The 14,539-nt window shown below is 35.7% G+C and overlaps 1 protein-coding gene across 1 annotated transcript in view; it reads left to right on the top strand.

Moving 5' to 3' along the window:
* Positions 1-14,539, top strand: part of LOC114334129 (alanine--tRNA ligase, mitochondrial) — a 43,609-nt gene that overhangs the window by 8,396 nt on the left and 20,674 nt on the right. The window contains exons 5-8 of the mRNA XM_050649957.1: positions 6,990-7,134; positions 7,193-7,332; positions 7,630-7,777; positions 12,212-13,281. Of these exons, the coding sequence (XP_050505914.1) occupies positions 6,990-7,134; positions 7,193-7,332; positions 7,630-7,777; positions 12,212-13,281 (1,503 nt within the window). The remainder of the gene's footprint in view (positions 1-6,989; positions 7,135-7,192; positions 7,333-7,629; positions 7,778-12,211; positions 13,282-14,539) is intronic.

Raw genomic sequence — 14,539 nt, 5'->3', positions numbered from 1 at the left:
TCCAGTGCAAGTACATGTACTAATAATTGTTACATGTACTTGCGCTGGCCAATTTTTTGTGTGACACGGTGACAGGAAAATACAGCATGTTTTATATGTTCGTTCATGGGTATTCCTTCATTTTTCCTACTGTATATCCGTACCTCAGAACAAAAGTGTAATAAGTCACAAAATATAAATTTTACAGGAGAGCAAAAATAAAAATTATTTTTAGTGTTTTGTAACATTTTTCATGTAATAGGTACATTAAATTTTGGAATAAATCCTTTGTAAAAGGTATAAAATTTATTAAAATCCCTAAAGGGCTACATCAGAACAAAACGTTTTCGATTTTATTACAAAATCATCATCAGTGTAAGACCTAAAAGTAAGTATAACAGTGTGGATTCTAGCTGAGCCACCAAAGAAATATAGGGGTAATAACCCTTCAAATATAAAATTTATGCTTTACAGATGCATATTTACTTAAAATGCCTTGTGATAGGCAAATGGCAACAGGAATAATGCCCTAAGGTAAGGTATTTAACTTCCCAACATGTGGGGTGCAAAAAATTGAGTTGTTTACATTTCGATGACTTTACGGCAACTGAGTAAAGTCATCGAAATGTAAACAACTCAAGTTTTTGCATCCCACATGTTGGGAAGTTAAATACCTTACCTTAGGGCATTATTCCTGTTGCCATTTGCCCATCACAAGGCATTTTAAGTAAATATGCATCTGTAAAGCATAAATTTTATATTTGAAGGGTTATTACCCCTATATTTCTTTGGTGGCTCAGCTAGCATCCAGACTGTTATAACTTACTTTTAGGTAAAATCAATGGGAAAATCCCAAGAGTTGGCTGTATACCATAGCTTAAAAAATTCTATACAGAAGTAAAAACTTCAAATTGTATTTGGGTATAAAATCGTTTATTTAAAAACTATCTAAAAGTCATCCACATGGATTGCAAAACGTTTTCGTTCTGAACAGAACATCTTCAGTGCATTCCGCAAAGTAGTTGTAACTAGCACACCAATGAAGGTGGTAACCTCATAATATATGGCTTACATTATAAATTTTGATAAAATATTGTGACTACAAGTAGATGTTACAAGATTAAATTATGTATGTGCCTAAAGAGCAACATGCTTCCCTGCTCGAAAAAACTAGGTACTTGCCATTTCAATTAGCACAGACCAGCTAATTCAAATGGCAAGTACCTAGTTTTTTCGAGCAGGGAAGCATGTTGCTCTTTAGTCACATACATAATTTAATCTTGTAACATCTACTTGTAGTCACAATATTTTATCAAAATTTATAATGTAAGCCATATATTATGAGGTTACCACCTTCATTGGTGTGCTAGTTACAACTACTTTGCGGAATGCACTGAAGATGTTCTGTTCAGAACGAAAACGTTTTGCAATCCATGTGGATGACTTTTAGATAGTTTTTAAATAAACGATTTTATACCAAGATACAATTTGAAGTTTTTACTTCTGTATAGGTTTTTTTACTTTTAGGTCTTACACTGATGATGATTTTGTAATAAAATCGAAAACGTTTTGTTCTGATGTAGCCCTTTAGGGATTTTAATGAATTTTATACCTTTTACAAAGGATTTATTCCAATTTTTGTGATTGATGGTATACAGCCAACTACAGGAAAAATTTTCTTTCCTTGTGGATTTTATCAAATTTTATTTAGTAAATTCTTATAAATGTGAATAATGATCATTGTTCTTTTTACCACTAAAAATAAAATTTTTGAATATTACTGTTTTTGGAAAAAGTGGACTTAACACATTTTCGATCTGAAAAATAAATTTTTGACTGTGACTTAATATTAATTTTGCCACCTATCCTATGGCAAAGACGGAGAGCTCTATTACGAAAAATATTATACTTATTTTACAAAATTACGGAAATGTGTGGATATAAAGAATTAATAATATTATGCAGACGTGCTTGTAACAAAACCATTAATACGAGTACTAAAAAAAACTTCTTAAAAAGTCGAATTAAACGAAACAGAAATGGTTGTACCGCAACTGTATTTTTATTAAGTAAAAAAATTAACAATAACTTTTTGAAGTACCTACACAAAAAAAATAATTCAAAACTAAACAAATGCAGGGCCACTGCCGCTAATTATCAGCAATGTGAATTGTGTCTTTATGCACTAGAATTTGAAAAAAATTGTGAAACCTCGCTGGAACCCACTTTAGCAGCTTTTGAAGATCATTGATTTTTTTAGTACTTAACGGATTTAAGGTATCTCTCAACGAAACCAGAGAATCTTCTACAGATTGATGATTTATTCTACCAACTCTTCGGTTAAAGTCTACACTCTTAAGTTCCAAATCGAAGTCTGTTTTAAAGTAACAGAATCTTAGGATTTTCTTGTCTGAATTGCATACTTACTGTTTGTGAAATTAAATTTTTTTTCGATATTCTTAGTTTTCTTTGTATTTTGAAACAGTGAATCGCAAGAATTGCACAGATTATTAAAGTTCCTAAAATTAGAAGTTCAAATATTTGTTTTTTTCCGGAAATTCTAGCCAACTGTAACCAATTCATGGAGTATTAATTTGAAAATTAGGACATTTTTTAGCCTGTCGTTCTATAACTGAGTGTATACTGTCCACCTCCATATGTCCGTATGCCCTCGCAATAGGAATTTGTGAGTGATTTCTTTTAGATGTGGATATCTCAAAAGTAGATGAAAGTTGCACTTAATCATTTGTAAGTTCCGGTTTTGGGATGAGCAACTATCGGTCCAAATCACAGAATTTGAGGCTTTGAGGTAATGAATGAATGTATTGGACCAAGCATGGGTCCATTTCGTTTCCACCTCGACCAACAATAATTGATTCATCCCACATTAGACAGTTCGCCTGTTTTTCCGTTGAATCATAAATTGTATAATTAAAACACATTGTGAGAATTGGTAAACTTTGGACAAGGACGACATTTTTGTAAATCTATCATTAAAACTTTTTGTCCAGGGTTATTGATGGACATCTCCTTGTCTATCTGTTTCAATTTGTACTATCTATCGGCCTGTAACAAATGAGCGGTATACTGCACTGGTAATGTTTCTCGCTCAGCTTCAAACCTTTACTGTCTTGGATTGATTAGAAATTCATCACATTTATCACAAGTGTCTTTTGAAGGAACAGCTAATGATCATTTAAATTCTGTATTAAAAATGTGATTGTAAAGCCATTCTTTTCCTACTTCGTCCGAAGGAATATTTTTGAAATCATATTCTTCCTTAAACATTCTAAATATTGTAGAAATATTTTAGTGGCCTCCTAAATATTTGTTCGCCTTCCTTCTTCGACTATAATGTGATTCTTCACATGGGTAGGCCATTATATGCTCACGAATCCTATCCTTTACCTCATCCGGTACTTTATTTATAGATGGTTGCTTTCCTCTTTTGTCACATTCTACAACTCCACTTATTTGCATTTTTTCAACTTTTTTTTTTTTCGTCTTTAAAGAGGGGGGGTCTGGAATCTTCAAAAGACACCTCAGTCCAGAACGCCGCCTGACTGACCTTAGTGCAGGATTCATTCTTCGTAGTACCAGCGATAGTTCCCGAGGTGCTTTAAAACGCTCTCTCGTCGCCGAGGCTACGCCGAATGCCTACCTGCTAAACCAGACCCTCCTCTGTCATCCAGCGCTCCGAAAACGGAATGGCCGCTGCAAGGTCGACATCGCTTCCGAAGCACTTTACCTTCATTTATCCACAGACTGTAAGCAAGGAGGCCCTTCATTTTCCCCGTTCCCCCTTTTTTTGGTCCCAAGATTGGGTTTTTTTTTTTTTTTTTTTTTTTTTGAGCTTCTTTCCCACAGTCTGCCTCATACAATATATCTCACTTATTCGCCTCTCGTCAAAACTTATTCCCTCTGCCTTCTACTCGCCATATATTTCACCCCTATCGTTGGTACAGCTGTTTTTCCTCCTCTTCTTTCTTCTTGATCACTACACGGATATAGTTGTGTATGCTAGTCCAACCAGTTTTATTTTCAATCATTCTCTCAATCATTTCTCGCACTGTCAAAAAATTCACACCTGTCTCTCTTTCCATTCTATTTCTTTCTACTATCCATCTGTTGCACTCTAGCATGGTATGTGTAACAGTGTCCGGGTGTCTGCAGTATAGACATTCGTCAGTGTCAGCCTTTCCAAACCTAGAGAGGTAGGCTCTAAAACACCCGTGTCCTGTGAGCACCTGCGTCAGGAAATAGTCCAGTCGCCTGTGACCACAGTCCATCCAATCCTTTAAGTTAGGAAGCAGCATCTTTGTCCACTGTGCCACATGCTCCATGTTGTTCCATTCTTGCTGCCATCTTTCAATTGACCTTTCTCTTTCCTGTCTTCTCTCGGCCATAGTAAGCTCAAGGTCTCTTCTCTCATACAGTTCTTTTCTTTCTACTACCTACACATGCAGCGGAACACATCCAGTGATGGCCCACAAGGCTGCGGCAGACACAGTCCTGTAGGCGCACGCCACTCGCAGTAGACTTGTTCTGTCCACTCGTGTAATGAGCCCCCTGTAGGCCTGTATCCCTACCGCCTCACTCCAGACTGGGGCTGCATAGAGGACGATCGACTGAACAACACCGTGCAAGGCCCTCCTCCTTTCGGATTTGGGTCCTCCAATGTTGGGCATCACCCTCCCCAACGCAGCCGCACTGTTTGCAGCCTTCCGGGTCACCACCTGCACGTGCTCCCCCCATTTTCCATTCTGGTGCATCGTCACTCCTAGGTACTTTACGTGTTTCTTGGGTGTTAGACACGCTCCTGCACATTGTAGCTCCACACTTTGCCTGTTCCTTTTCCCCTTCAGAATGATGGCCTCGGTCTTCTCTGCCGCGAGTTTCAGTCCATGCTGTGTCATCCATTTCTTCACGACGCCGCCTGCTTTCCGTACCCGGTATTTAAGATCTGGCTCGTCCCGCGCCAGCACCAGCACAGCGAGATCGTCTGCAAATGCGAAGGGAGACGTACCCTCTCCATATTCACAGTTCAGAATCCCGTCATATGCTAGATTCCATAGCGTCGGGCCCAAGACAGATCCCTGGGGAACACCTGCCGTCACATCCACGATCGTGCCTTTCTCCACCATAATTCTTCTTTCAGACAGATATTCCGCTACCACGTTCATCAGGTATCCAGGACACTCTCTCTTCTCCATTGCCTTCATTACCTCGTTCCACTGCAGCGTATTGAATGCATTCCTAACATCGAACAACAACAGGGCCGCCCAACGGTGTTCATCCCCTCTATTGCGCAATGCGTCGAATACACTCACGATTGCATCAATCGTGCTTCTCCCTTTACAGAAACCAAACTGCCTCGGGGACAAGCTTCCCGACCTCTCAATCATGCCATCGATACGTCCCCGCAGCATTCTTTCATACAGCTTACCGACGCACGGAAGAAGGCAGATGGGTCGATACTTTTCCCCAGCTTTGGGAAGCAGTACCAACTTCGATGTCCTCCAAGGCTCAGGAAAGGTCTGTGCTTCCAGCAGTGCATTCATGTGCTCCAGAAGCCACGCGGGCTCCGCCCGTCCTAGACACCTCACCGCCTCAGGTGATATCTGATCCAAACCGGGGGACCTGCGCGTCTTAAGTGCGCCCAATGCCTCGACAAGTTCATCCATGGTAAAGGGTACAGCCCGCTCAGCTTCCTCGTCTCTCCGTACACCATGCCACCTGCCCGCGGGAAAGAGCTCTCGTGTTACCTCGAGCTTCTTATCCATAGGCATTTCATACGAGGGGTACGCATGGAACTTTTTCATGGCGATCCTGTATCCTTGACCCCAGACGTCCTCATCCAGTTTTTCACACAGTTCTCTCCAGTGCCTTCTCTTTTCTGCACGAATTTTCCTGTAGAGTTCCCTCTTCCGTAGGCGGTACTCCTCCTCGATCTCCTCGATGACATCAGGATCGACTCCTGCTCTGCCCCTTGCTCTCGTTAGCCTTCTTCTCATGACTATACATTCATTTCTTTGTGTCTCGATGTCCGCGTTCCACCAGTAGGGCATCTTGTTTATATCTCGGCGACCCCTCCTGCTTCCCTCCATCGCTTCTTTAATTACCCTCTCCAGGTTTTCGACTGTCGGTGATTGACCCTGCATCATGCTAACTCTCCATTTGATCAGCTCCTCGTATACTTTCCAGTCATTTCCATCTTCAACTGCACATCTAACAAAAGATTGAGAAATATCTAGAGTACGCAAAAAGAACTTACTGCAGACTCGAAACCTCTTTCCCTCAATGGTAAAAAAATATTTCCATTTACACTGTCATTTTCCAGCTCGAGCACCTGTTCATTCTCTTTTTCTTTTGATACACGTTTTTTGAAGACAAGAACATAAAAACTGTCTTTTTTGATCTATGGTTGTCTAATGATTCCAAAATTGTCGGTAAATTTGTGCTCTCTGAGGCACAGACTTGCCAAATTTTAAAAGATTGTGGACTTAATGCTTTGCCTGAATTGCATTATGTGGGACATAATACTTTTTGTTGGACATAATATGGATTTGCCCTGCGAAATGTATACACCATTTTGGATCTAATACATTTGAACTACAGAAGATACTGTTTTGCTCTAAGCGCAATGTGGACTTAATGCTGTTCATAAAATGTTATTTTGGCCAATTTAAGTCGAAACACTGAATAAGAAACACCAGTGAATAGAGCGGAAAATTTTAATCCCAGTAAGCCAAAAAAGTAAAAAACTGAAATTTTGGACTTACTACAGTTTTGCTCTGAGGTACGGATATATAGTATAACACTCTAAAAACATATTTGAAAGCATTTTTAATTGTCATACTTAAAGCACATGTTTATATAAGAAATACTGAAAATTTCTTCATAGATTATTCTGTGTGGAACTTGGGCTAGGATCTAAATAACATTTTTCAATTGTTTTGGTATTACTGTAGAGTAATAACATATCCCTCTATTGCAATGTATTTTTTTAGGTTACCTGATGGCAGCATTTCGAAACTCCCTCAAAAACATGTAGACACTGGCATGGGCTTCGAAAGAATTACATCGGTTTTACAAGGAGAAATCAGTAATTACGAAACTGATAACTTTAGTTATTTACTAAAGGCTATAACAAAGGTAGTTTTGCTCTTTTTAATCATAATCATATACATTGTTTAAAAATATGTAAACTTAGAATTGTAGGGGCATACCTGATTATTCAAACCTCTTTGGTGAACAAGACTTGAATGATTTAAATAAGTCATATAGGATATTAGCTGATCATACTAGAATGATAACTGTGGCATTAGCTGATGGTATGATACCAGAAGAGAAGTAAGTATATATCTTTGTTTATAGTTTTTTGTCTCGTAGATTTTGTAAAGTTTATGTTGTGACAGTTACAAACATTTTTTAGTTTGTTATTAGAATCATTATTATTATGGTCTGAAACTTTTGCTGTTATTTCTCTGTGACTGAAATCTTGAAAATATCATTATGTATTCTAATACCCTAGAGTCATCTAGACTTTTTCATGTACCTAAAACATAATAGAACATCAATGATACTAATCTTGCCTTTAGCTACCTTAAAAATATTTATTTAGATAATATACATATTAATTTATTTTAGCCAGAAACTAAGAAGAATCATGAGGAAGGTGTTCCTTCTGAGTGAAACAGTATTCAAAAAAGAAGTTGGTCTTTTAAGGGAACTAACAAATCATGTCGTCGATAAGTTAGGTTCAGTTTACCCGGAATTGGAGAAAAATATATCTCAGGTAATGTTATATAATAATTTGACACATTATGGGTAAAACATGTAGAAAGTTTCATCACACACCAAATAGAAAAATATATCTCTTCTAGATGTCTTGCTATTGGCTGTGAGTTTCGACGATAGCGCTCTCTCGCGGTTTGAAACTTATACTTTTCTGATAAAATTGGTGTATGTGAAATATACAAAACGAGAAAAATAGATATTTATCTAGAAAAACACAAATTATGTACTGAAATATTATTGTAACCTGATTACTGAACGAATACACAAAATTAATAGTAAAAGTAATTATGTGTTTTTTTTAAATTTTATTCATTATAATTTTAATATTTAATATATAAATTCGTGCGATTGGATGACTGCTTACGTAAGAGGCCATTGAAAAAAAGAAGTTTATGTGAAATTTAGAGGTTACCTCTCTTTTTATTGGCTGTGAGTTTCGTTGGTAGCGCTCTCTCGCGGTTTGAAACTCGTACTTTTGTGATAAAATTCTTCAAATTCAATACACAAAACTGCCACTAACAGCGCTGGCGAAAACTGTCAACTCCCCTCTACTCATCGGCTCACGGCGAATATACTTAATTTTGCTGCCTCAAACTCTTCTTCTAGTCCTATCTCTATTTATGTTCCACGTTCCAATTTTCCAAATGACATGCTCATTTTGTTTCTTATTTGATGTGTCTATGTGCTTTATGCTTTTATTGCCTTCATATTCCTTGTTTTTTGCCACAAATTATATCCGTTTTCCGACTTCTGTTCCGTCTCCGCTACTCCCCGTTTTTTTTGATCCCAATATTTTTAAAAATGCCTTTCTTCTCCCATCTCCATCCCTCTCCATCTACTATGATCTTTTTAAAACCTACTTTTAACGTTCTACCTTTTCCCTGAGTTGTGTACATTTTTTAGTTATGTCTTTTTTAATTCCTCTTTCTTTGGTTGTTAGATCATCATTTATGAATACCTTTTCTCCCTTTAAAATTTTCAGATGACTCTTTTTTTGTATAATTCTATTTTTTTCCACATATTCTCTTATTTGTGCCAAACAAGTTTTCTGCCCTAATTTTGTTTCTTTCTACATTATTTACTTCCTCGTTGAGGTGTACTCTTATAAAATTTGTCATATCTTCTTTTATTTTCTCTTCATCTGCATCAATTTTTAATCCAGTTACAACATTATTGTTTCTTTTCGAGCTTTTCCAATCTATTTTCCACCTCATTTAGATGTTGCTTTGTCTTTTATAATTCCTCTTTAATTTTCAGCTCTTAATTTTTAAATTTTATTATCTCCTCTTAATATTCTCTAGTTTCTTTTCTCATTTGTCTTAGCTCTTTGCACATTTATCTTAGTAAGTATGCATCACCTACGTCCTCACTCTCTGATTCTTCTTTTCTCTTTCGGTTAGCAGGGGATCTTGTTGTTTTCTTACTCTACATAAAAGGAGATATAGAAGGCTAGGGGAGATCTATGAATTGCATTTCACTTTCTGCTTGCTCAGCGTGGCAAAATTCCAACGAAAACTTGGTCCCACATACTCCGTTAGGAGCAAACTAATAGAAATAAATAATAATTTTGTTGTAAAACGGAAACTAGAACAAAATTATTATTTATTTCTTTTAGTTTACTCCTAACAGAGTATGCGGGACCAAGTTTTCGTTAAAACTTTTGCCACGCTGATCAGGCAGGAAGTGAGATGCAATTCATACATCTCCCCTAGGCTTCTTTGTCTCAGCATTCAAATGGTTTGTAAATTATAGAAACCGCGAAGGCGTTAAGCAATAAGGCAATAAAAGTTTTATTTAAATATTACTTTTAATTTTACTTAAGTCAAACTTTCGATTGTTGTAAGCAGATGCCACCACGATAGCCGTATCGTGTTGTTTTGTTGTAATTCTGTACTAGCAGTCGGATTTGTTTTAATTCATTCAGGGAAAGTCATATATAAGTACACTCTCTGATGATAGCTTACGAGCTTGAAACCGGTTAGGGTGTTTATGGCACTCTCTGAATGGATTAAAATATAATACGTCTCTAGTTATCGTTTTACAACAAAATTATTATTGACTTTTTTAATATTCTAATTATTGATGGATTAGACCGTTACTTGTTGGAAGTTGATTTTATCTAACAATAAAACACTGAAAACGTTTGTTTTCTATACTTCCACAAAATTTATTATAACTATGTGACTACAATGTTTCGACAGAGTGCCTTTCTCAAGTTAAGTTTACTATGTGTTTGCCTTTTTAAAGTCTTTAACTGAAGAGGTTGAGGAGTGGGGAGCTGTTTTTCTCGAGTTGGTCATTCAGAATTATATCTGTATTTTTTAATTTATTAATTTCCATAGATTCTAATAAAGATAGCTTAAGGCCTTTATTTTGAATATGCAGAATTTGAAACTCTTCATTAAAAGAATGATTATGATATAGAAGGTGAAGTGCATATGTAGAAGTGTCTGTTTTTCTATTGTTGAAAGCCCTTTTGTGTTCTGCTATCGCGTTTGTCAAAGGTTCTGCCAGTTTGACCGATGTAAGTTTTCGGACAGTCACCACAAGTTAGTTTGTAAACACCACTTTGTAGTTGTTTTCTCTTTCGGCTCTTATTGTTCTTAATATATTTGTTTCAGTTGTTGTTAGTTCTGAAAGCTGGTGTTATTCCTTTCTTTTTTAGGTATCTGGCTATTTTTGTTGTTGTCTTGCCAGTATATGTGATAGAGCAGAAGGTACTGGTTTCTTTCTGTGGTGGGGGATAGACTAATTTCAGGGCTTTCTTATGGAGTTTTTGGTTTAAAATTTTATTAATTGTTTAATTTTATGAACTGTTTAAATACGGGATGTTTAGAAATTGTTGTTTCAAGCTGGGTCATAAATATATCTGATAGCAATGGGCTTAGCAACCCTATGGGCAACCCATAATAAGCTCAGCACTGTTGTTTGTGTATATTTGATTATTGAATTCAAAATAGTCTTAATTTATGCAAATTTCAAAATGGTGTAAAATTTCAGATGCAATGATCGGATTTATACTATTATGGTCTATGCTATCATACATTAATTCAGTTCATAGTAATATTGAGTTTACAATAGAAACAGAACAGAGTAAGTCCATAAACTTTCTAGATGTAACAATTACCAGACTACACAACAAACATGAGTTCTCCGTATATCATAAACCTACCCATACTGACACAACTATATACAATTTATCACCCCATCCTACACAACACAAATTAGCAGCCTACTATAGCATGATACATAGACTGACAGAAATTCCCATGTCAAAAAATAACTTCGAAATAGAACTAAACATCATTAAACAAATAGCACTAATCTGCGTGTAGTGGATGATACATATACTAATAGTATGCTTTACAGGAACTAACAGGCAACTTGACCAATTTCTATCATACATTAATTCACTTTATAGTAATATTGAGTTTACAATAGAACAGAACAGAATAAGTCAACAAACTTTCTAGATGTAACAATTACCAGACTACACAACAAACATGAGTTCTCCGTATATCATAAATCTACCCATACTGACACAACTATATACAATTTATCATCCCATCCTACACAACACAAATTAGCAACCTATCATAGCATGATATATAGACTGACAGAAATTCCCATGTCAAAAAATAACTTCGAAATAGAACTGAACATCATTAAACAAATAACAGTAAACAACGGCTATAACGAACAAACAATTAATAAAATTTTAAACCAAAAACTCCATAAGAAAGCCCTAAAATTAGTCTATCGACCACCACAGAAAGAACCCAGTACCTTCTGCTCTATCACATATAATGGCAAGATAACAACAAAAATAGCCAGATACATAAAAAAGAAAGTAATAACACCAGCTTTCAGAACTAACAGCAAATATATTAAGAACAATAAGAGCCGAAAGAGAAAACAACTACAGAGTGGTGTTTACAAACTAACTTGTGGTGACTGTCCGAAAACTTACATCGGTCAAACTGGCAGAACCTTTGACAAACGGATAGCAGAACACAAAAGGGCTTTCAACAATAGAAAAACAGACACTTCTACATACGCACTTCACCTTCTAGATCATAATAATTCTTTTAATGAAGAGTTTCAAATTCTGCTTATTCAAAATAAAGGCCTTAAGCTGTCTTTATAAGAATCTATGGAAATTAATAAACTGAAAAATACAAATATAATTCTGAATGACCAACTCGAGACAAACAGCTCCCCACTCCTCAACCTCTTCAGTTAAAGACTTTAAAAAGGCAAACGCATAGTAAACTAAATCACTTGAGAAATGCACTCTGCCGAAACAGCTGTAGTCACATAGTTATAATAAATTTTGTGGAAGTATAGAAAACACATGGTTTCAGTGTTTTATTGTTAGATATTTTAATTATATTTGCCGAATTTCACATATTAATTATATTTCATCTTGTAGGTTCATCAAATTATAGACTACGAAGAGGATGTGTACAAATCTCTCCGACAATCCGCATCGAAAGACTGGCAAAAATGTGTAACAGAAAATCCGAAACTACTGGACCTCGACGTCATAGAAACTCGCAACTTTGCTAGTGCATACAAAGACATAGCCTCTAGTTTAACCAACGAAATAGACGCCAAGACTGCTTTTACACTATACGATACTCACGGATTAGACGAGGAGAACATAACAAAACTAGCAAAAGCCCTTGATCTTAGCTTTAACGTAGATAGTTTTAATAAAGAACTAGAACTGGCCAAACTGAATTCCAAGAAGAATAGCGTGATACAAAATTCAGAAATTTATTCATACTTAACAGAGATGGCACTTCCAAAAACGGATGATCTGTATAAATACAATTACTCGAAAGCAAAAGACTGTGGATACGTTTTTCCAGAACTTCAAACAAAAATCTTGAAAATATTTAAAAACTCTCAGAGTGTAGATACAATTAGTGATAATGAACATTGTTCTGTACTTTTAAATCAAACAAATCTATACAGCGAAGCTGGAGGTCAAATATCCGATAAAGGAAAGATCATTTTTCAAAATGGAATATTCGAAGTAGAATCTTTAGAAAATTTAAACGGATATATTCTTCATAAAGGAATTTTCAAATCAAATAATTCTACACCGAATGAACATTTAAAGTGTTTATCCATTGGAACAATTGAAATAGATCCAACTCTTAGACTGTCTTGTATGCGCAATCATACCAGTGCGCATCTGTTGAACGCAGCTTTGAAGAAAGTCAAGCTTGCCACTTGTCAGAAGTCGAGTAAAGTCACCGATCAGTTCCTAAACTTCGATGTTGCCATATTTGGAGACAAGTTGTCCAAAGAAGAGCTCGAACAAGTTGAAAAAGACATTTTGGCGGTTATTAAAAGGGGAGATACTGTAAATACAAATAATATTAATAGTCAGGATTTGTTACATTTGCCCAATGTTACTGTTATTCCAGGAGAGATTTATCCTGAGAATGGGATTAGATTGATTGAGATTAATAGTGGTAGTATAATATCTAGGTAAGTGTAATGAAAATTAAAATATTATGCTCTGTTTTTAAACCAGGAGGAGTAATTCAAATTTACCACGCCGGCGCCGTAATGCATGTTTGTAATTGGTCCAACCTCAGGCAAACTTACTCCACTCTTATGAAATTTTGACACTATTGACATTTATGAAATTTTGACACTATGTATTTGCATTTAATAGGTTGCCATTAAGTCATTGAAATGTGATCAACTCAATTTGGATCCCACGTGTCGGGAAACCTGTATACCTTACCTTAGGGCATTATCCTGTTTGCCATGTGACCATCACAGGCCTTTTTACTGAAGTATGCACTTTTAAGGCATCTATATTTTATGTAAAGGGTTTTTACCCAAATATTTTTCTTTTGTGGCTCAGCTAGCATCCAGTTTATCGAACACTGATGATGATTTTTTATAAAAATCGAAAACGTTTTGTTGTGATGTAGCCCTTTTAAGGGATTTTTAATAAAAACATTTTTATACCTTTTACAAAGGATTTCTTTCCAATTTTGTGATTGATGGTATACAGCCAACTACAGGAAAACCTTTTTCTTTTCCTTGTGGATTAGGTTAATTTAGTTATATCGACGATTTTTTGTGTTTTCTGCGTTATTCCTTTATTTTTTAGATTTTTACAAACTTACTCCACTCTTATGAAATTTTGACACTATTGACATTTACGAAATTTTGACACTATGTATTTGCATTTCATAGGTTAATTTAGTTATATCGACGATTTTTTGTGTTTTCTGCGTTATTCCTTTATTTTTTAGATTTTTAGTCTGCTTTTATATAAAAAGCAGTTTTTTAAAACTCTTTAGTGAAGTATCAGTATAATATAATATTTATGGATTACTATCGAAGGCCGATATGATCAACCAAAAAACTAGATGTATTTGGTGATTTTTCTAGTGACTTTCTTGGGTGTGAATCTGTCTTTTTAGTTTACTCCTGGTTTAAAAACAAAGCATAGTACCAATTTAAGGATAATGCTGTTGATGTTTTTCGACCTTAGGATACATACCTACACTGTCAGTAATTTTATAAAATACACTCGGGTGCAAAAAAAATCGATCCACTGAAAATTTGGTCATTTTTAATGTCTCGATTTTCCTAAACCTGTTATCCGATTTAAGTGATTTTTTACCATGTGATAGCCTTATTCATTAACAATATCGCTGTATTAATATTGTTGCTAGACAAATAAACTGTCATTGTATACCGGGTGTACGAATCAAACTGTGTTTGT

Source organism: Diabrotica virgifera, chromosome 4 (assembly GCF_917563875.1).
Source record: "Diabrotica virgifera virgifera chromosome 4, PGI_DIABVI_V3a".
In the NCBI taxonomy this organism is placed as follows: Eukaryota; Metazoa; Arthropoda; class Insecta; order Coleoptera; family Chrysomelidae; genus Diabrotica; species Diabrotica virgifera.
This window is presented reverse-complemented; position numbering and strand designations above follow the sequence as displayed.